The sequence below is a fragment of the Curcuma longa genome, chromosome 21 (assembly GCF_044706935.1).
Source record: "Curcuma longa cultivar G26 ecotype Majalengka, Jawa Barat chromosome 21, ITB_CL_G26_1.1, whole genome shotgun sequence".
Taxonomy (NCBI): domain Eukaryota; kingdom Viridiplantae; phylum Streptophyta; class Magnoliopsida; order Zingiberales; family Zingiberaceae; genus Curcuma; species Curcuma longa.
In genome coordinates this window covers 6,752,972-6,777,066 of record NC_133881.1, presented here as the reverse complement: position 1 = coordinate 6,777,066, position 24,095 = coordinate 6,752,972, and the positions used below count along the sequence as shown (strand labels likewise).

Here is a 24,095-nt window from a genome sequence, read left to right as displayed (position 1 = left end):
TCTCCTGACTCAGACATAGTCGTGGATCAAGCTCTTTATTCCATTTGGTCTCGGACCAGCGGCATCCATCAGCAATTGCCCTTCTCAGAGTTCAACCTCTCCTGACTTGGATATAGTCATAGATTGAACTCTTTATTCCCCTTGGTCTTAGACCAGCGGTGTCCATCAGCAATTGCCTTTCTCGGGGTTCAACCTCTCCTGACTTAGACATAGTCATGGATCGAGCTTTTTATTTCCCCTAGTTTCGGACTAACAGCAGCCATCACCAATTGCCCTTCTCTGATCCTTAAATTTCCCTGACTCGTGCTAAATAGTCCCTCAACAACCACGCCACTTGATGTGTCTCGAGCCTCTGCCATCTCGGTCTTAAGTCTCATCTCGACCATCTCTGTCTCAAGCCTTGTCTCGACTAGAATCATTCCAAGACTCATCTCGACCATCTTGATCTCGAGTCTCGTCTCGATCATCTCGGTCTTAAGTGTCATCTCGGCCAGTCTCATCTTGGCCATCTCGATCCCAAGTCTCGTCTTAGCCAATCTCGTCTCAGTCCCAAGTCTCGTCTCGACCAATCTTGTCTGGGACATCTCGGTCCTGAGTCCCGTCTCGACCATCTCGGTCCCGAGTCCCGTCTTGGCTGCTTGATGGGTTGTGTTTTGGTTATTAACTTCTATTTTTTATTTATTTTCTTTATTTGTCACTCACACCCTTCAAAATTAAAATTTATAATTAATCAAACCCTTAATTACCGCTCAAGTAATATAGCAGAGGTCCGGGTCGTCTCTCATGGACTTAATGATGAAAGTTTACCCTAGACACATGATGTGGGATTTTTATTTGTTGATCATCCTTATCCATTCCTAACTATCTACAAGACCTATTTATTGATAATTAAATCCTAAAATTTACAAAAGAATATTAATCATACACAATTCATAACTCAAAACCTATTATATATTCCTAACCATAATGTTATTCAAACAACAACTCATTTTACAATATTAACCATAATTATACAATTACACTATACCACAACAAATTCCATAAATTTACAAACTCCTCCCCTAACCACATACAACTAAACATAAATTTAAACATAAACAGACACAACACTATACATCATCAATTTATTAATACAAGCAAGAACATGACAAACACTATATTCATCCAAATTGCTAGACAAGAACATAATTAGAGAAATATAGCAAATCCATTACCAAGAAACAAAGTATACAAGTTTCCTTTTCATCCCTTCCAATCCAAGAACAATTCTTTACAAGTTCATTTCATACTTTAAACACGAAATTACATAACACGATGTGTTCCATCTACAACAATAATAACCTATTTCATGAATTCCATTCATTATTACAAATTCAACATACAACATGAAATACTTTATTTATCAACATTCATCAAATACACATAGATCATATACACATAAGACACAACAACATATGTATTGACAATTGATTACAACCAACAAAAGCATGTTCAATATTCATAGTCATGACATCCACAACATCCTATGGTTCTACTATAACCACATTATACAACTAGCATGCTTAATTTCTATCCTTCATAATCAAATAACATACTCACCATAAAAACAAGTTAAACCATTAGTCATATCAACCAACCACCCACAAAGCTAAACATCACACGGTATTTTATTTAACAATACTAATTAAACAAATCCAATTCCATTACCAACACCCATAAACTAACAACACATTGTCATACAAGAAAATCATTCATCAACAATAGGTGAGAAATTTTATTACACAGCCTAAATCAACCAAACAATTCTCATTTTCCTATATTCATACCATTTCAACAATCAAACATACAACATATAATATCTTGTAACTGGCTACAACAATTTAATCCTGTCACAACCGAATAAAAAAAAACTCAATTCCACACAATCTCATGTTATCAAAACTAAAACAACCAACACATTAACAATTATTCAACTTGAATCAACAGGGGTTTTTTTATACTATAATCGAAATAGAATAGAGAGAAGAAAAGAAAAACAAGGAAAGAACATAGTAGAGAGTTAGGGTTTTTTCCTTCCCCAGTCGGCACAGAATAGAGGATAATCGCAGAACTCTTGGTTGATTCACGCTGACTGGGAGCAGTAGAACACACTAGAGATGGCCAATCACAAGAGAGCTCAAGTCGGGGAAAACTTGGGTTCGGCCGTTGCTCAGCTCTCCCCCTGTTGCAAATCACAAACAGAGTTAGAACCCAAATAGAAACCTTACCTCACGTTCTCAGTGGAGAATGCGGTCAGAATTTTGCCCGACATCCCGTGTCGAACTCCGGTGGATGCGGATGGATAGCAAGCTCTGCCGAAACAAATCGCTCATGATGTCGCTCACTGTTGTGTGGATAGCCGTCTATCGTCAATCGCCGAAGCTGAATCACTTCGACAGCGCCAGATCTACGACTGACGGTGGTAAAGAAGTCACTCGTCGGAGCAAATCGCTCAAGACAAGGTCTCCTACAGTGGTGTCGGTGCTCGTTGTCCGTAGAAGTCGTTGGAGAGCTCAAGTGTTGATTGGGCTGAAGAAGGTGACAGAGATCAGGGAATGGATGGGAGCTCAGCGGTGGAAATTGTGATTTTGGGAAAGAAAAGAGAAGCTACAGTGAGTGTAATTTTTTTGGGAGAAGAAGATCTGGTCAAGCCCCCCTTTTCTCTATTGAACCGGCGAGCCTTTTAGCCAACATTGAACCAGTTTGAACCATCTTGAACAGACTAAATTGAACCGGACTTGAACCAATTGAATTGAGTCAGCCTGAACCAAACTCGAGTTGAACCCAGTTGAACCCAATGAACCAAATTGGCTTGATTTGAACCCATTTTGAACCGGATTGAGTCAAATTGAATCTGATTTGAACTAGACTCAAACCAAGATTGATTTCTTCTCCAAATTGAGTATGTTTGTGGACTTTCTGAATGATTTCTTTGGCCCAATTTTAATTATTTACAATTGGGCTTCATCCTAATTTTTTGTAAAATCAAATACAACAATGTAATACCCATAAATTACCTCAAATTAATAAAAAATAGAATGAAGATCTAAAATTCATCCAAGATAAAGAAATATGCTCAAAACTCAATTTACAACATAAAATATGATCAAAATAATCCAATATAACCTAATTAATCCTGTTAAAATGCTACTTATCACTGCCTCAGCTAGCTCCTGCCTTTCTTGACTCATGTCATACTTGAGTTCATGCTGAAGAACTAGTCTAATCAATCTGACTCACACCCTCTTCGATTAGACTTGTGGAGAGGCTCATGTTATGGGTTAGCACGTCTAGGCCAAGAAAGTCAAGATCTAGTCCAATTTGCAGTGACACGATAGAGGCATGGCCCGATCTCTGACTCGACCTCATAGTCAACTACCCGAGCTTTCCCCTCTAGTTCAGTGGTCGATCTCCAACTCGATCCCCTAGTCAACCGCTTGAGCTCTCCTCTCTAGCTCAATGGTTGATTTCCGACTCGACTCCCTGGTTGACCGCCCGGTCTCTCCCCCTCCAGCTCAGTGGTCGATCTTCGACTAGACCTCCTGGTCCACCGCCCAAGCTCTCCCCTCTAGCTCAGTAGTCGTTCTCTGACTTGACCCCTTGGTCGACCTCCCGAACTCTCCCTTCTAGCTCAGTGGTTGATCTTTGACTCGACTCCCTAGTTGACCGCCCGAGTTCTCCCCTCCAACTTAGTGGTCGATCTCAGACTCCAACTCCGACCGACTTCCTTGACTTCATGACCAAGCACATGCCCGACTCCTAAACTGCCTGACCTCTTGAGCTTCCCACTCTAGTCCAGTGGCGAAGTTGCGGCTCAACTCCCTGATCAACCTACTCTGCGACCCACTCAGCGCCCCACTTGGTGCTTCATTGGCTTTCCTCCTGAATGAATCCGTGAACTCCTAGCTAGAGGTCGACCCCTCAGTCAGCTCAGTCACTTTGAGTATGCGCTTCTGCCCAGACTACCGCTAGAAGGATACATGCAATGATATAATATTTGATGGTAGCTCATTTACCTCATCAGTACAACATGATTAACATAGCGTGGTCCTGGACCATACTGAGTATGGATGATAAGACTCTTAACTACCACGACGATGGGATATTCTCCTTACCGATGATGGGATATCTCCCCCAATGACATCATATAATGACCTGGCCGCCTCTTGCGAGCATAGGTATGTGTAGACACAATCAACACTTTTCTTCTCCATTCCAATTCTTCTTCTTCTCTATCTCCGATTTGTGGCCTAACTTGAGTTTCGAAGCGGTTAAGTAGAGCACCCCCTAACCTCCGTTCTCACCCTCTTTCTCTCTGTAGTCTGATGGAGCTACCACCGTCTATGGGTCTTGCGTGACTTCACCATTATTAGTCGGTGACTCATCCATAAGTGATTTCAAGCAGGAACAATTAGAAAGATTATATGCACGAGTAAGGGCAATGATCTCCGGTCCATCTTCCAGAATGTATGTGAGCCTCGAGGGAACACTAACGAGGCCTTCAAAAAAAGGGAGTGACAAAGAGTCCCCTACAATCGAGTTATCCCTTCCCTGATCCTGATCATTTTTGAGATGGCTATCTTGAAAGCCCCTTCATCCAAGAGGCACTTGGTCAGCGAGGAGCCCAACAGCAGCTGCCTGCTCTTTCCGAGATCCACTGTTTATCTACAATGATATTAATCAAGCTGCTGAGCTGACCAGCAGTCTCCTGAAGAGCATCAGAAAGCTCTCGACCCATGTGAGGAGAAATATTGTTCAAGAGTTTTATAGAAGCCACTCTAACATCTCTTTTCGGGGCTTCAACGAACTGAATAATACTAATGGTAGCACCTAAACTTTTTATAGCAGCAACTATGTCCAAAACAGTGATTGAAGAACTTGTAAGCCCAACAAGTACCTGAAGAAGCTTGCATTCGATTGCAGTCCCAGTGTTGCAAATTAGATGGAGAAGACTGTGTACCATGTATTCAGAAACCAAGGTGATCAAGAGGTATCCTCTCAAAATTAGCTCCTGAAGACACAATGTTAGCAAGAATTGTTGCAACTACCTCCTTAATTAAGTCTCATAGGCAGCTGGTTGATCCCTACAGTACCGTGAAAAGGTCTCTGACAAGTGGTGGAAGGATGGCAGCATGAATAAGTATCTTTGCATGATATTTGGTTCAAAGCCTTGAGGGCAGCTTTCCCACTTTTCATGACATTGACGAGTACCAAACCAGCTGTTTGGGCTACAAAGACTTTCACATCATTGCTCAAGACAAGCTCTCCAAGATAAGCAGCCATTGAGAACTGTTTTTCAACTGATCCTGAAAGATTTTGCACAAAATTTAGAGAAAGAACCACCTAACAATGACTAATAATTTATTTGCAAAATGAAAGATCAGATATTTGGAGAAATGAAACCTTAATACTAATCATGCAGGCAAGCATATAGAATAACAAAGCAGTATTTAGACACCGTAGAAGACCACAACTACTACGAAGGAGAGAGAAGTTAGTTTAGGTAAAACTACAAAAAAGGAAGAAAAACAATTTTTGCTTTAGAGATTCTAATAAATCTAACCCGAACATTCGCCTATATCCAATTACACTTAGCAATAAAACTAACCCATGTCTACTGCAACAATTTACATTAGGTAATATTTTGACATCACGACTGATTGGCCTGATTCCTTAAAAATAATGGACTGCCAAATTTGGATAATCAACAAGCTATGAAAATTGATAACGAGAAAGATTGCTTGCTACACATAAATTTGTGACAAGTGAACTTTCATATTAAATCCTTTAAAACATCCAAAGTAATTGCTAGATTTAGCTATTATTAAAATAAAAAAAGTAGTTCACCTGGCATAATAAAAAATAACAAAAAATAAATTTTTTCAATAAAAAGGAAAATAAATTTAATCGAAAAGAACAAATAATATAAATATTCAAGGAAAAAGAAGCCGATAGAGAACAACTGTTGTCGAGAATAGGGAGATATTTATGTTGAAGTATTTTGGTAGAACTCTTGAGGAGAAAGAGATACTTTTTCTCATATATCTAAACTTACGATTACAAAGCCATTATATAGGCCTGAAAGAAACTTAGAGGGTAAGTAAGCTTAAATGTTAAGTAACCGTTTCGTTTATCAAGGTGACTCTTTGGTTGACTCGTACAATAATTGCATGCATGATGGAAGAGTGATGGTCCAATTTCCTCATAATGATGGTCAACACATTAATTTTAACACTCCCCCTTAATGTGTTGTCGGATTCCAAGTTTGGCTCGGAGCTGCTCAAATCTTTCTCTCGGAAGTGCTTTTGTAAAAATGTCAGACAATTGCTCCTCAGATCGACAGAACTCAAGTTGAATTTCTCTATCTTCAATTGCCTGTCGAATGAAATGATGTTTGAGTGCTATATGTCGTGTTCGGCTGTGCTGAACTGGGTTCTTAGCCATAGCAATTGCAGATTTGTTGTCGCAGTATAGCACGGTTCCTTCAATCTGATGATGACCGAGATCAGCTAAGATTCTTCAAAGCCAAATTGCTTGTGAAGTGTGTTGGGTTGCAAGGGTGCAAACATTGTCCCACATCTAAAGCACATGGAAAAGATCATGAGTTTAAAAGGATGGAAGATATCTCCATTGGTATGAGGCCTTTTGGGGAGAGTCCAAGAACAAAGCCATGAGGGCTTAGGCCCAAAGTGGACAATATCATGCCATTGTGGAGATATTTTAATTCCATCCGGACTAACAAGTGATATCAGAGCGAGGGTGCTCTTCACCGGACTAACCGCTGAATGAGCCATGATCCGGATCTAACCATGTGGATTGAACCTTAAACAAAGGAAGTGGGTGATCCTGTGTCTGAATCAAGAGGACCAAACACCGGGTAGGAAGTCCTAGTAGGTCGAGTGGACCGAGTGGCAAGAAGTCCTGGTTACGGCTGGGCAAGAAGTCCTGGTTGCGGCTGGGCAAGAAGTCCTAGTAGGTCAAGTGGACCGAGGGCAGGAAGTCCTGGTTGTTGGGATCGGTTGGTTCGCGAGAGGGGGGTGAATAGCGTTTTCGAATCTTCTTCGAATGTTTCTCTGCAAGAGTATTAGCAGAAGCAAAATATAATAGAGAAAACAATAGATCAACGCTAACCCGGTCCTTGGTATCCACCACCGCAGAGGTGACTAATCCAAGGATCCACACGCACGCACACACCCGCTGCACTATGAATCGTCTCTTTCTCGAAAACCTCGAAGGCGGAGAAACCTTTACAACCTTTTCATTCTTCTCAAAAATGATGTGAAATAATATTTTGGAGGAGAAGAAGAAAATAAAGAATGTCTAGCAAAGGAAAAACTCAAGCAGATCAGATCAAGGGTGATCGGATATCTAACAAAGAAAAAGTCTAGGCAATTCAAGGATGATCGGATATCTTATAAGAGAAAAATCTAAACATGTTAAGAGTGATCGGATGCTTAGCAAACAGAAAAACCTAGAGGGGTAAACCTTAGGTAATGAGAAGTTTTTAAGGAATAAACTCCAAGTGTGACCAATAGGTTTAAGCAACTGAAATAATATTTTCAATTGACCAGACCAGCGTATTTGATCAACTGATATACAATGTTGTTAATACTGTTTTGCATTACTTCTTATTATTGTGCTAACTCCATTTTGCAAGAAATAGAGTTTCAATCAACCAAATGAGACTTTCAATCAACCGGATAGGGAGGTTCGGTCAACCAGTCATCAGATATAAGGTCTAGCTAGATACTAGCCACCTTTAGAAGGAAAGAATTGAATCGGTCGACCAATCCTATGTATCAGTATCAAACACGAATTTGATCAACAAATCGAGTGCGACATGATTTAGCCTGGGAAGGAAATCGGAGGATCAGTCAACTTGAAAAGTGGATTGCATGGGGATCCGATCAGTCCTATCTGATCCGATCTTGAACTTGGACAAGTTCTTGGATGACACTGTGGTTCAGTCAACCGTACCAGAGGATCAATCAACTAAAAAAAGAGAAAATCAAGTGATTATTCGACGCGATCAAATCCTTATCAGTTGACCGAAAAAAGAGGATCAACCGATCGAGAAAGACCCATAAAAGAGCCTTGGACCAGAGACTCAAGAATCAACAATCTATATACAATACTCTTTATCTTGTACTCGAAAAGGCTCTCAGAATTCAACTCGTGTGATCAAGAAAGCATTAAAAGGAGTGCACAACATTCAGGGGCCGGGTTTAAGACAGCATCTACACGATTGTTTGTATTACATATTTATGCAAGTTTATTTTCATTATATTTGTGCATTCATTATATTTGTGCTTGTATTCAAACCTTGTAAGAGAATTTTTCATCTCCAAAAAAATTCTACAAAGGATACGAATAGTAGACTCACATTGAGTGTGTAGTCCTTGGATGTAGCATCCTGGAAGTGTGAACCCAGTAAAAATTATTTTGTGTTCTTGTGTTTTATTTTTTTTTATTATAGACTAACTCTGACAAATAAAAATTAACACAAGAAGTAAAAAAGTGACAAATATTATTCATCTCCTTTAGCGTATTCTTCCATCCTACAGTTGCTAATGAATTTTCTTATTGATGAATATTTGTTATTAAGGGCGTAACTTATTGGTTGCCTGTTATTTAGTTTTATAATAAATAAACTAAATTTTTTTCTTTCTGAAAATGAGTTTCAGCCTAATCTTGATCTCACTAGTTGCAAGCTGAGCATAATCTGGAAGAGCAAGTTTTAGTTGATTAGCATGCGTAATCAACTAGCTACAAACTGTAATCATACTTGAAGAGACCACGAGTAAAAAAATAAAGTAAATTGGAAATGTATTTAATTTGAAAAAAAAGGAGGATTTATTAATTATCAGTTAATGCTTCTCCAACTGCACGCCATGAATGCGTTCTTGTAGCGCAGTTGAGAAGGCATTGATTGTTCGTCCTCATGATCGGAGTATAAATAAGTGAGGTGCTCTTTGTAGGCGTTGCTGGTCTTGTGCTCCAAGACAGGGATGGGGAGTCCAAGTGTGGTTGCGCTGTTGCTCTGCTTCAGTGCTGTGGCGACGACCGCCTTCGGGAGGCGGCTGACCGGCGAGAAGGTGGGCGAGGAGGTGCTGTGGCCCACCAAGGGTGGGGGCTTCGGTAAGGGCCTCGGCGGCGGGGGTGGGTTTGGTGGTGGATATGGAGGTGGCGGCGGTGGCGGACTCGGCGGGGGAGGAGGGCTTGGTGGTGGTTATGGAAAGGGAGGTGGACTTGGTGGTGGAATAGGAAAGGGTGGTGGGCTAGGAGGGGGAGGTGGTGGTGGATTTGGCGGCGGTGGCGGACTTGGCGGAGGCGGAGGCATTGGCGGTGGGTATGGAAAGGGTGGTGGACTGGGTGGTGGAATAGGAAAGGGCAGTGGGCTAGGAGGGGGCGGTGGTGGAGGACTTGGCGGCGGTGGCGGACTTGGCGGAGGCGGAGGGCTCGGCGGTGGGTATGGAAAGGGTGGTGGACTTGGTGGTGGAATCGGAAAGGGCGGTGGACTTGGCGGCGGCGGCGGACTTGGTGGTGGTGGTGGTGGACTCGGTGGTGGCATTGGAAAGGGTGGTGGCGGTGGACTCGGAGGCGGCTACGGTAAGGGTGGAGGACTCGGTGGGGGCTTTGGAAAAGGCGGCGGGCTCGGTGGTGGAATCGGAAAAGGTGGTGGTTTCGGCGGCGGCGCTGGTGGCGGATTTGGCAAGGGCGGCGGACTCGGTGGTGGATTTGGAGGCGGTGGAGGGGGCGGATTTGGCGGCGGTGGAGGTTTCGGTGGTGGATTCGGGGGAGGAGGTGGCGGCGGAATCGGCGGCGGCCACTGACTCATGCATGCCCACGTACGTTTATATGGTGCGATATAAACGTGCTTTTCGCCTGCCATCAGCAACACTATAAAATATAAGTGTACTATTTTCATTTGATGCATAAATATGCTTATTACTTGAGTTGTGTTGTTTTAACTAAATTGATAGTCTCCCTGATAAATCTTGAATCAATTGCAGCAAACTTTATTTTTCTAGACGTTGTGTTAACAAGAATCATGATTTTTCTACAATTTTTGTTATCGTTGTGAGTTTGATTGATTATACGATAATTTATTAAATCACATAATTAATTTTCTCTAATACTCAAATTACGTATTTAAATTTATATTTATCAAAATATGTATTTTTTTATTATATCCCTCCTTTATACTTGATTTATTGACTATTATGCACTTATATATTCAATTGATTGTCTTAGTGGATTCTTGAATTGTCTATGCTCTAATTTGTGGATTCCATTGTGTTAGTTGACTATAAAAAATTTTCTATCAGATTGTCACAAATCTAAATCAACAGTCAATTGATCTTGACGCATCAATCAATTATAAAAAAAATGTAATACTATAATCTTAATACTTCATTCTATATTCGACGGCATGATTACATCCAAGAAGTTACACTCGATCCATATCCTTATAAGTTTGATTGATTGTGTTCCATTTCAAAAGTGCAAAGAGGAAATAATAATAACCGAATGCACTAGATGGTTGTTCATGCCCCTACTCTTGTATGTTATTAGAACAAACCAACCCTGTGGCTACAAATATGTGTATAATAATCGTGCTCTTACTAGTATCACTTGATCAAATAAGTTCAATTTTATCGGTAGTTAGAGTGCATATATTAATATGACATTGGTTAAAGTTGACTAGTTTGATCAAGTTCAAGTTGACTCAAGTTTGAGTTTTGATATTTGATCAATATATTAGTTAGATATTAAGTAGGTTAAGGTTGACTATATACTTGACAGTGAAGAAAAGTTAAGTAAGTCAAGGTTAACTGGATATTTGACGATGAGAAAATCCAAGTGAGTTACGGTTGATCGAAACACTTGGTATGAGATAAAAAAAATCAAGTGAATCGTGAAAGACTAGACACTTGGCATAAAGAAGAAAAGTCCAAGTTGGTCAAAGTTGACTAACACTTGATCAGAAGTCCAACGAGAAATTAGCAAGAGAAAAGTCCAAGTGGACTAAGATTGATCGGACATTTAATGATCAAAAGTTCAATAGAAAATTAGCAAGAGAAAAGTCAAATGGGTCATACGAGGATTGAACACTTGGCATCAGAGAGGAAGTCCTGGTAGGTCAAAGTTAATCAGATGCTAGGTAACAGTGAAGTCTTAGTAGGTTGAGATAAAGTGAATATTAAGCAATGATGAAGTCCCATTAGGTCAAGGTTGATTGGATATTGTGCAATAAAAAATCTTAATAAGTCAAAAGTGATTAGATGTTGAGCAAAGTAAGTCTTGGTAGGTCGAGGTCAATCGGATATCAAGAAAGACGTGAATTCAGCCTTGAAAATGTTAAAATCAGAGTTAGCAATGGTAATCAATTGACAAACCTTAAATTCAGAATTCTAGATTTGCTGCTTGAGCAATTGATTAGTGCAATTGATTGGTAGCTTATTTAGCAGCGAACAAAATATTTTGAAATCAATTAAAGCAATCAATTGGTAAAGAAAAAATAATCGTTCTATAGGTTTGAATGGTCAGATTTGATATGACAATTGATTGGTGAATAAGATCAATTGATTGGTAGGCAGAATCAGCTCAAATATCAACCATATAAGTAGGATTTCATTTGGAGAAGTGGCCGGATCTTGAGGGGTTAGATATGAAGTATTATTACATTTTCAACCATCAAGAGACTATCCAAAGCAACAAGCAAGCTTCTAAGGAAAAGATTCATGTAAAGTAGTTAATTTGATTGCATTTGCTTTTGTATTTATTTTTCTTGTTGTGTTCTTGTAAGAACAGACTTAGAAGAGGCTTCTCTGCTTCTGGAAGGTATTTAAAAATGAAAAGTTCATAGTAGAGGGAGATAGCTAGGAGTATAGTCTTAAATTAGTCTCCTCAAGAAGACATATACTAAGTAAAATCAAAGTGTTGTGCATGTGACATCGATTTTAATTCAAATTTCTATTGCACATTCAAATGATAAGTACGAGATCAAAATGAAAAGTAATTGGAACTATTCACTCACATCTAGCTCACAAGGTCCTAACAAACATGTTTCATTCTATTATAGAAAAGAAAATTTTGACAACATGTACTAGGTGGAAATGATAAGTTTATCATTCTCAATGCAACTCATGGAAAGTAAATTTTAGAATCAATTGTCAATGTTAAGAACGTGATGAGACCAATGTTGATAGTTAAACTAGAGAGGAGGATGGGGTGAATAGACAGTAGATTGGTTATTGATGGTCGAAACTAGGTAATGCCCTTCCCTATAATGGAGGATGGGGTGAATAGAGTCGTTGTATTCCACCTAATTAGATGGTATCTAATTTTTCTTTCAATTCTTACAATAACAAAAACTTAAACACTAATATAGTTTAAGTGTGGTGAGTGATCAATTAAAGTGATAAAATGTGGTGGTAATAGTTGATATAAATGCTCATGATGCTAACAAGAAAATGTGATATAATTCATAGATCGTGCTTTATTTCACTAACACATACAGTCAAGGACAGATCCAGAAATTATACTTGGGGGAGGCTTGAATTAGAATTAACGAGAATATTACTTTCACCGCAACATCTTACTCTCCTCCTCTTTCTCACTTCATCTTCGTCGCGAAGCCAAACGTGATGAATTGGTGGATGAGCATGAGCACCACGGCGGCGTCACGGAAGGGCGTCGTGGAAGCAGCGAAAAGGCATTGGAATGGTTTAGCAGCGAGTCGCCGAAGGCCCAGTACACGGTAGCTGCCGATGGCAGTGTCAGCGTCACTAGTAGGTAGATTTCCTAAACTTCTGCGGCTTCTACATCGGGTGAGCACTTGGCTATAGCCCAGGGCAGCCCTCACGTGGATCCGTCCTTGCATACAGTGTATCACTTACATATCTACTAACCCACTCTCTTTTAATCAAGCATTTGACCAAGCCTTCACAATGAGTATGATACAATGTCAAGACTCCTCTCACTTATGAGCTAGTGATAAAGTATTGAGTGAAAATGACCTCAACTAGACCCCTTTCTATCAAATTGAATATAGCGCTAGCGGGCCCCCGGGGCATAGCTGAGTTGGTTACGACGTAGCAGAGTTGCAGAATAGGACAAGGATTCGAATCCTGACGAAGCCAAGCAATATCCTCCTACGTCGTAACCAACTGCAGTTTTCCAATTTACCTCCTCACAAATGGTCGGGGGGCCGATCGTGTGAGGCCGCTAAGGTGGCGGATTCCACCTTTTGCAAAAGAATATAGCGCTAGCGGGGATTACTAAAGTGGTATGAAAATTTTAAAATAAAATAATAAAAATATATAGTAGAATCGTAAAATATAATAATGAATAAAATAATAAAGAACATGGCTACTTATATGATTTGGTGCAATCGTACTCCAAATAAAAATTTTTGATAAATAAAGAGTATTTAAATTTAGGTAAATAAGTTATATCTCATTTGTGGGACAAGTGTGTAGGAAAAGTTCAAAGAGACCGAGGGTTGGATTCTTGGTAAGGAGAAGTTCTTGCAAGTCGAACGATTAGATGTAAGACATGAAAGTTCAATAAAGCCGAGAGTTGGATTCTTGATAGAAGGAAAGTTTGAGCAGATTATAAGATCTACAAGAGTAGATGAAGACTCAGAGACGAGAAAATTCCATGCACAAAAATTTAGAGAACAGGAGGTTCATCTGGCATGAGATACTCTTGCAACAAGGGTAGTGGAGTTAGGTGTATTTCAGACATTAGGATGGTTGAAATAGTGTTGAATTATAAAGTGATATTTTTTTATTCATATTTTTAAATATTTTATTTTATAATTTGAAAGTTTAATCATTGTCCGAGTCTTTAGGATAGTTTTATCCAAGTCTTTTGGTTTTTAGAACTTATCTTGTATGATCCTAATTTATAGGATCTAGTCTTACATGATTCTATTTTATAGGATCTAGTGATAGTTTTGTCCGAATCTTTAGATGTTTAGAATTTATCTTTGTGATCCTAATTTATGGATCTGGTCTTACGTGATCCTATTTTATAGGATCTAGCGATAGTTTTGTAAAGCCTATTTATAGGCTCCTTCTTTCTAATTTTAATGCAAGAAAGTTTTTATTATTCCATCTTCCAGATATTTATTTTCTGCAACCTCTTCAAATTTTTTCATATCAAGAGTTCTCTTCGCGGTTAGTCACTTCAATATTATTGGAGTGATTGGAGTTTCGTCAATTCTGGTTTTCTCTACATGGTATCATAGCTTCGGTTATTTTTGTGAAGAAGGTTATTCTCTCTCAATATGGAAGGCACTGGTCGTGTAGCGGGACCTGATTTGGAATTATTGAATCAGTCCAACTACCGGATCTGGAAGACGTGTATGGAATCATATCTAGTCGGTGAAGGTTTGTGGGATGTTGTTTCCACTAATGGAGTTGTCACTCCAGAAAATATCATCAAGAACGTAGAAGCGTTTAAGAAATGGAAGAAACAAAATGCTAAGGCGGAATTTATTTTGAAGAGATCCATTTCTCATGGAATATTTGAGCATATATTCGGATGTAAGTCTGCTCATGAAATTTGGTAAATTCTCGATCGATTGTTCAATAAAAAGAATGAGGCTCGATTGCAAATGCTCGAAAATGAGTTGGCGGTTGCGAAGCAAGAAGGTATCTCTATTTCTGAATATGTTCTCAAAGTAAAAAATTTATGTTCAGTAATTTCTCTTCTAAATCTTGAAGAACAAATCTCGGAAGCAAGAAAGAAGTGATATATTATTCTGATCTTCAACCTGAGTATACTCCGTTTATCACTTCAATTCAAGGATGGGCTCAACAACCATCACTAGAAGAACTTGAAAATCTTCTCTCGTCGCAGGAATCATTGGCCAAGCAAATGGCTACAACAAGTATTAAGGAGGAGTCGAAAGAGTGCCTTGTTTGTTAAAAAAGGTAATTTTTATAAAGGAAAAGGTAAGACAGAAGAAGGTACTCCAGATCATTCAAATGCACCTAAGAAGATGTTCAAATGTTAGAAGTGCGGCAAACTCGGTCATATTAGAAAATATTATCGAGTTAAATTAAAGTCAGAAAATTATGCAAATTTGGTCGATGTGGAAAAAGAGTCTGAAAAAGAACATGATTGGAAGAATTGCTTTCTTACTGATATTGTTGATACTCCACGGGGAACATGCTTAATAGCAAAAGGAACTTCTTACACAAAACATCCAATCAATAATGAATGGATTGTGGATTCCGGGTGCGGTCATCATCTTACGGGAGATGAATTGACTTCTTCATGCTCTCAGTTATATGATAGCGGCAAAGATATTATCACTGCTGATAATACAATTCATAAAATTCAAAAAGAAGACATTGTTGTTATTAACAATAATCATGGAGAATCAATAACACTAAAAAGTGTATATCACGTGCCCGGGATACAAAAGAATCTTCTCTCGGCTGTAGCGCCTCTCACACCGATTCTGGTTCCTGACCAATCAACGGTCTCCATCCCTGACGGTGGGGATGTTGTGCCCGAGGTGGAGAATCTGACGGGCGGAGACTAGCTTTCTCAAGTCAAATCTAGACCTCCGGATGCTGCATATGGCGTCTCCGTCGATTTGCGAGAGAAGATTCTTTCTCCGGATGATGTCGTGCCCAACACTCCATTGCATGATGGTGGTGTAGGGCAAATCTCTTCCGGCAGCGCAGTTCCTTCTTTCGTCGATGGAGATGGGAAATCTATCTCGGCTGATGAAGTATCAAGCCTTACCCAGGTTGGATCAGACGGGGTTCTACAGGTTTCGAGTACTGAGAATTTTCCCGATGGAAGCGTCGTTGGCGGAAAAGTTGAAGGGAAAGAGCCTTCATTCTTGGGTTCTGTTCAAAACGAGGAGAAAGATGGGATTCCGGATGGTGGGTTGTTTGAGGATGCAATTTGTACCATATCGGAGGACAGTGCAGAGAAGAAGTCTCTTGAAGTAGAGGAAGATTCTAAACCTGTGGTGTTTCAATTTACGGATGCAAAGGACCAGAAGATTGAAGCTGGTGAAGACATTGACACAGTGAGAAACCTTGACGAGGTTGAGAAGCCTCTGTCTATTGGTGCTGTTGCTATAAATACTCAGGCTGTTGAAGCAGATGAAGAAATTCGCTCATTGAGGAGCCTCAACTTGGTTGAAAAGCCTCTGGATACTGGTGTCAAAGCTGAAAAGAGTCATGTTGCTCATATCAATCCAATTTCTGATGATGCAACATCATGCAATGTCATTGAAGACTTAAAGAGTAGCTACCTCGAAGCTAATGCTCTTGGTCCATCAATTGTTGGAGATAATCTGAGTGCAATCAAGCTTATGTCTAATCCTGTCTTCCACACGAGGACAAAACATATTGAATTTGAGCATCATTTCATTCGTGAGAAAGTGCTCGACGGGATCATTGATATGGTCACAGTTAAGAGCAAAGATAACATTGCCGACATTTTTACAAAATCACTTCCGAAGGGTGCATTCGAAGATCTGCGATTAAAGCTCGAATTAGTTCTGAGAACATCACTTTAAGAAAGAGTGTTGAATTATAAAGTGATGTTTTTTTGTTCGTATTTTTAAATGTTTTATTTTATAATTTGAAAGTTTAATCATTGTCCAAGTCTTTAGGATAGTTTTGTCCGAGTCTTTTGGTTTTTAGAACTTATCTTGTATGATCCTAATTTATAGGATCTAGTCTTACATGATCCTATTTTATAGGATCTAGTGATATTTTTGTCCGAGTCTTTAGATGTTTAGAATTTATCTTTGTGATCCTAATTTATAGGATCTGGTCTTACGTGATCCTATTTTATAGGATCTAGCGATAGTTTTGTAAAGCCTATTTATAGGCTCCTTCTTTTTGGTTTTAATGCAAGAGAGTTTTTATTTTTAAAAAACTCTTGGTGCATTATTCTTGTCATAGCAACTCTTGGTGTGACCTTCCAGAGGTAGACGTCTTAGAGGAAGGGCTGCCAAGCGAACCCCTTCAGAATGACTCACCGAGGTATTGAGAGTACATCGGTCTATCTCACTCGACGAGGGCATTGCGCTTGTATCCACAGAAGGAGGTTGCTTCTGCACGCAACTCCTTTTCCTTGGTCGAGGCTCCCGATGGGTCTCGAGTGCCACTTCTATTATTTCCACCTTGACGGTTGAGGCTTGGGTTTCGAACATTTGTTCAGAAGTCTGCCTTCTGGTGGAAGAACCTACAGGCTCATAGGTAAAGGCGTGAGAGCCCCCGACCTTTATAGGATGATCGCTTGTCACCGCTGCAACCCCAGCTCTAGCAATCAATGACTCAGTTGCATCTTCTGAGACCCACTAGCTATCAATCACCATTAGGTCCCACTTAAGAGTCTTGTTAATGGAGGAGTTCAACATGATATGATCTACAAGAAAAAGAAAAAATTAGTTAGCAAATAGGATGATACAATAATAGATAAAAATCTTACTCAGACAATCCTCTAAAGAAATAACATTTGGACTCAAGCCAGCTTAGTACAGGAGGGCTTCGTTATCCACCAAGGCGTTCACATTGAACTTCAAGCCCGTTAGGATATCTGTTGTAGATAGATAAACTAACTCTAGTCTGTATTAACCAAGGGTTGGCTGTGGGGGCATCTTGGGATGCCAAGCAATAGGCCAGGTGTAAAGCTAAGGGGGCTTGATGAAAAAATATTTATTCTTCTATCCCTTGTGGGAGGTTGGGTACTTATCTATAAAGTTGCAGCTTAACCTTGCTGCAAAGTAAACTACCTCAGACTCTCCTCTCTTAGGATAAAAAAAAGTAACAGAAGGTAGTGGAATCAAGCGGAACTTGATATATTTGGAAAATGATGGAGGCACTACAAATCAAACAATAGGAGTTAGGGGCAAATTAGGATAGAGAACATTAGAAATAGGTGGTCAAGTCTTGAAAGAAGTAAGGGATGAGAAATCTAAGATTGTTGGCTAACTAACCCTGGAAAAAGGTAATATAACCTGGTGGTGGATCATGGGGTCGATGCTCTGGGGCTGAAATCCTAATACGGTGATCTAAGGGGATATCGTACTGCTACTTGAGCAGTAAGTCATCACCTAGGGTATATGCAGATTGTTGGATCTCGTACTAGGGGATTAATGCATCAATAGTGATCATTGGGGGACTGAGAAATAAAGACGATCAAGAAAAAAGAGAAATGGGTACAACTGAACTTACAGTTGTAGCTAGACGTTGGAGGAAGATTGATGTAGGGGTGATGCATGAGTCAAATTTCAACGGGTCATAACTTTTGACTCGAATATCAGAATGAGGCACGGTCGATTGCTAATCGAAGCTCTTTTAGAGACCTTTATTCGATATAGGTAAAAACTATACTGACTCACTTTTGAATCCATCCAACATCATTTAGTGCTCCAACCATGGCTCTGAACTTATTTTTTACTATTTATAGTTATTTTTTATTTTTAAATTTTTTGATACTTTTTACTTTTTAAAGTTAGGGTTTGATTTATAGTCTATTTATAGGTGTATTTAGCTATTTAAGGCCAATTTGGCTGATTGAATAAAAATTTTCTTTTTTGGCAAAAACCCTAGAGGCAGCGCTATCGCGGCTTTCTACTCATTTTTTTCAATTTCTCGAACTTGTTCTCTGCTGCAATATTAACCTCAGGAGATGTGTTAATAGTTGTAATCTCTTTGTAAAAAGTTACTTCCGTACCTTCTATCCTGAGCCCTCCTGATACTGCCCTTATAAAATTACAGCCAAGTAACATCTGAATTTTATCTCGAAGGTTCATAGTTAATTGAAATGTAAAAGGAATCCGAAACTTATGCTTCCCAATAACCATCATACCACTTTTAACCTTTTTTGTTGTCTCCTGCTGTGAATTTATTCCAGAGAATAATATTTTGTAGCCCATGTTCTTCAAAGGCTTCCTCTGGCAATGCATTTTTGCAAATACAACAAGTTGTTGCTCCAGTATCCAATATTGCTTGAACCTGTGTATCAGGTACACCAGGAATCTGCATAGTTATTGTCATATTATATAACCGATTCAAAAACTTGCCTGTTGCTGCTGAGAAGGCAAATTCCTGACTTGTGGAGGGCTGATTTCTGATTATTAAACCTGGTTGATTACTGGTTGTTGAACCAAACCCACTCAGAAGCCCTCGCAGTTTCACCCAATTCTTCAACTTCCTCAATTGGTGGTGTCATAATTTTTTCAAATATCAATTGCGCAATACAGCTACCATGTCCCAGGGAAAGAGTAAGATTTGAACAATTAAAACCAAAATCCTTACCTCCCCCGGAAATCAGAGTCAATGACACCGGCATTGATAAAAAGATTCAACCTCAAGGCTGAACTGGAGCGGGGTGCAATTCTGGCATAATACCCTTCTGAAAATTCCAGGCCTATGCCTGTGCGAATCAAACTTTGTTGATTAGCTGATATATGGACCTCTTCATCAGTAAAGAGGTCATACCCAGCTGCTCCAATTGTTCTTGTTTTGGAATAATTGCTGTTGGTGAAATCCTTTTGACTTTAATGAATAAATCTTCTTGATAAAGAGAAATCCTCTCCTTCTCATTTATCCTTTTATCCAGGACACTTCGTAAGTACTGGGTATAATCCAGTAATCCTTGTATCATCTGATCCTCCTTGTCATAAACTGGAATTATATCATTCTTTTTCAGCGTCAAGGTCTTATTCAGGTAAAATGGTCCACAGGCAGGACAGACTGTCATCCTGCAAATTTTGCAATGCAATCGCATATTATCAGTAGTAATCATTTTGCAAAAAGTACACCAAACATATCTGCTATCAGCTATAATCTGATTTTCTTCCCAATCATGTTGGCAATTTTTCATGAATTCACCAACATATACTTGACTACGCCATCCGCATTGCTCAGCTACCCATCATAAAGACGGCTTCATGAGTCCATGGTGTGTCATCAAGGACTACATTAGCATAGTTGGGTCCAACACCTGTTTCACCCTCAGAGAAAGAACAAATAGCGTCAGAATCTTCTTCATTAATATCTACAGAAAGAACATCAAAATCTGATGGTAAATCTAACTGATCCATAACCGCTGCTCTGGCAATGTTCCCTGTTTTTCTTTTGCAGTCTCTGGCGAAATGTCCTGGTTCTCCGCAGATAAAGCATTTACACTTCTTTTGAACATCCCTTTTCTTTCTTTTGAATACTCTGATATGTGAATCATGCGGTTTCCCTTTGTATGTCTTTGATTTTCTGAGACCATATTTTTTCTGCTTATTATAGTAGCCAGGTATTGGTATTTTGCTGCAGAATGCAAGGTCCTTGACTGTCTTCTGCACAACTACCTGTTTACAAATATTTGCCAAATACTGATATGTGAAATGTATTCTTGGCAGGATGCCTACCTGATTGGCTGGATATTTAGCTTTAAAGGCCGCAGCTATTTCCTGGCCTATTAATGGTGGCATCTTTTTAAACAACTTATCAGAAAATTCCTCACTAATGAACGCCCGACCTGTCTTTGCAACAAGATATTTGAAATCATTCAAATAATTAAATATATCCTTCATACTATTGCAGGTTAGTCGTTCAATATCAATAAATGCTTGGTCCTGTTCAGCAGTAGATCCTTGATAAGGATCATCCAGCAAAATCATTCGTCGTATAGCTGATAAAACATTCTGGGTTTCCCCAGCCATTTGGACTAATGCTTCATACTCTGCCGCATATGCCATGCGCCATTGTATCCAAAATTTCTTTTCAGTTTCTCCAACAAATTTTCAATAAATTGTACCTTTTGCGCATTATCAAGCCAGGTTTTTTGGTTTACCAGGTTGTTGGTTATTGATTCCCACCGGGATATTACTTCAGAATATTGACCAATATCTTCTGGTAGTACCAGAATAGCTCCATCATTGGTTTGTGCAGATGGTAGCGTCCATGGCTGATAATTGAGTCCTTTAGGCTTGAATCTTCCACTGTATGTTGCTGGTGGCTCCCTGTGCTCAGGTCGTGCCTGCGCAGGAGGATAATTTATTTGACCCATTAATGGTTCTTGAGGAGGGTTATACCTGGATATTGCACTTGTACTTGACAAGGCTTTCTCTGCAGTTGCCGCCTGCTGCATCATACTTTGCAATATCGGATAATCCAGGTTTGAAAGCTGCTCCAGGAGAGGAGAATCCACTCCCATATGAATTGCCTCTTGTTCAGGATTGTTGAGCCTCTTGACTTGCTCATTGGGCTGAGTTATGAATGGTAACCATTCATTAGGTTCTCCTTCATCAACTGTTGTTGATTTCATCAATTGAAAGATTATTCAGCCTTTGTGTGGCTGAATATTCCTCCTCTGCTTGCTCTACTTCATGTACTGTTTATTGCCAGTATGCCTCAGCTTCTGGTCCTTCTTCATCCCATAAGGGTGATTGCATTTCTTCATCATCAGGTAATACCGAAGTTGGAGAATTAGAATATATTGGATAATCCAATTCCTGATTATTTAGACCCAAGAAATAAGAACTTGGGTCTTCTTCTTCACTGTCCTCTCCATAGTCAGTATTGGTTCGTGCTCTGTTCTCATCATCTTCTCTTGGTAAATCTTCAAGTTCAAGGAAAGGGTCTTCATCCCAAGGTGTATCTTCCCATATGCTAGGAAGAGCATACTCCTTGGTACTGTCTTCATCTTCGTCTTCGCTTATCCAACCATAGCAAGGGAACTTCCTGGTTGGTTGGATATTGAATCTTTTGGTACCTTCATCTTCTTAGGGATGCACATGGTGCACACCCATCATCATCATCCCATCCTGTTGGAGTGATAGGGAGATAATATTCTGGGGGCCTGATTGGTGGTGAATAATCAACATAATAATCATATTTGCCGCTTGGCTGACCAATGTGTATCCCAGATAGGCTTTGGTCTTTGAGGGTCTCCAGCATATTTGGAAATAAATTTTTCTGGAATATTTTCAGTTGTTAACATCCCCACAAACTCTTCTTCCCCTTCATTTCTGATTTCTTCAATGTCCAGATTGCTCATTCTCCTTGGTTGTGGATTTCTGGCCGAATGATAACCCTGAAAAGAGAGGGCTATTGAACCATCTAACAGTGTAGTGGTTCTTACCTGCTGAGGAATATAAATTTGATTTGAAGTTGCCGGTTGCAAGGTCCATCTCATGCCTTGTAATTCTGCTATTGTTCTGGGTGCTGCTGATACAGCATGAATTCCGGTACTGGCTAAATAGTCTGCAACATTTTGCACATTATAACGAAAACCAGCATAACCAGTATTAGTTAATCTCCCGATTAACCCTCGGGTAATCAACAGGTTAGAGTCTGCTGTATTCCAACCCTCATATCCATGGGTTTGGATGGCCAGTTCAATATGATTATAGAAATCCTCTAACACTTATCAGCATGTTTGGAGCAATATAAACTAATTGCGTACCTCCAGAAAGATCCACTTCCATGGTCCCAATGATAGACCTGTCATCTGTCCAGCGTGTGTCCCTTAATACCACTAAGGCATTAACTCCAGCATTCCTGCGATGTAATGCATGTACACGAATCATAACTAACCCCAAGTGGATTAGCTGCATACCTTCTCTTCTCAGAGTTGTATAACTTTCCTGATTTATAAGGGGCAAGTTTTGTTGTCCTCCAGTAACCAGGATTCTGGTTTCAGAATAGTGCTGATATACCCTATGTCGTGGTTCTGACCAGTTTAAGGAATATAGAGTTTCTGCTGGAACTAGAGAAGCCCTTCTTCGTTGAGAAAGCTCCAATTCGGCTTCCGGATTAAGCTGGCTTTCCAAAGTTCTTGTTCCATTTCTGGCTCCCTGTATCCTTCTTTGAGCTTCATAACGCAATCTTGCCATTCTCCTATAACTTCTTATTTGGTCCTCTTGTGAGGATGTTACTGGTTCACTGACTTCCGTTCTGCTACCACCTTCAGTGATGGTTGGTCTACTCCTTGCTGCCATTCAATTTTTCTTTTTCCTCCTTATAGATTTTTAGGGGATCCTTGTAGACGTAGAACGGCTCCTTCTTCTTAGCGGGTGACAGATTAAGCCCCTCAAGTTGCTTTGCCAAGGCTTCCACCTGCTTAGAAGACTCAGAAATAACAGGCTTTGCTAGCAATATATCTAGCTTTTTATTCAAGGTTAACAACAATTCAATAATTGTGTTATTTTGCCTGTTAATATCACTACTTGTAGCCTTTTCAACTGTTATAAACCCAACAGCTGGTGAACTAATTGCTTGTGTTACCTCCAAGGCGTTAAGGTAATCCTCAGTACAGGAAGAGGGAGGGTTATTCATGAAACCCTTCTTTGTACTTCTTTCATAACTTCCTCGACCTGCTTAATTTGGCCTTTTACTTCAAGAATCAAGCTAGTAGCTTGCTCCTCGATTTTTCTTGGTTGTTTTGAGATTTCCAGCACCAGATTCTTTATGTCACTTGCAGTAAGGGGTTTGTTTAACAGAAATTCCTTCTGTAATTGCAAAACAGCTTGTTGCAATTCTTTTTGCCTCTTCAAAGATTCCTGCAAAGCTTGAGAAGTTTCCAGATGATTTTGTTTTAAAACTTCAAGCAAGCTCTTATACTCAGAAATTGATACTTTTGAATGCAATAAAAGTCTGTCGTAGATAACACCAATATTATTAGAAATGCCTTCAAGAGAAACCTTTGCTTCAAGATTAAGGTATTCTAGATCCGCAGTTCTCGAGTTATGATACCAGTCTTTAACAGATTTTTCAAATCTTTCCGACATGATTTATTACTAAATTAATTAATTTTAGTTCCTTACCTTTCAAGCTCACCATGAAATCCTGTTTTCAGGTCTTTTATGGCCTCCTGCCTGTTGACCTTACTTAGGCCTTTCACAGCTCCATATAAGGTTCAGACGCTAGAATAATTCAATTAATAATAAAGTGCATGTTATGGTTCATAATGTGGATCATACCTTTCGAGCTGCTTCACTAGAACACCTTATGAAGGTTTAGCCAATTCATCATAGTTGCAAAACAAAGCTCTGATACCATAAGAGAGAT

General features: G+C 39.6%; 1 protein-coding gene and 3 pseudogenes across 1 annotated transcript; 1 reads left to right on the top strand and 3 right to left on the bottom strand.

The window, feature by feature from the left end:
* The first annotated feature begins 2,337 nt into the window (after positions 1–2,337).
* LOC141815113 (uncharacterized) lies at positions 2,338–10,069 on the top strand. The gene is made up of 2 exons (XM_074703063.1): positions 2,338–2,577; positions 9,018–10,069. The coding sequence occupies exons 1-2, from the start codon at positions 2,338–2,340 to the stop codon at positions 9,870–9,872; spliced, it is 1,095 nt and encodes a 364-aa protein (XP_074559164.1). The 3' UTR covers positions 9,873–10,069.
* An 8,577-nt stretch (positions 10,070–18,646) lies between these two features.
* On the bottom strand, positions 18,647–19,695 carry LOC141815111 (uncharacterized; annotated as a pseudogene).
* Positions 19,696–19,750: 55 nt separating this feature from the next.
* Positions 19,751–21,174, bottom strand: LOC141815110 (uncharacterized; annotated as a pseudogene).
* Positions 21,175–21,421: 247 nt separating this feature from the next.
* On the bottom strand, positions 21,422–23,026 carry LOC141815109 (uncharacterized; annotated as a pseudogene).
* Between the last annotated feature and the right edge of the window lie 1,069 nt (positions 23,027–24,095).

What these genes read in the sequence shown, in the direction of transcription:
- LOC141815113 (XM_074703063.1), top strand. Translation starts at nt 2,338, where the DNA reads ATGGATAGCAAGCTCTGCCGAAACAAATCGCTCATGATGTCGCTCACT. An exon ending in TGTTGATTGGGCTGAAGAAG is followed by an intron (nt 2,578 to 9,017) that starts GTGACAGAGATC and finishes TGCTCTTTGTAG; the next exon opens with GCGTTGCTGGTCTTGTGCTC.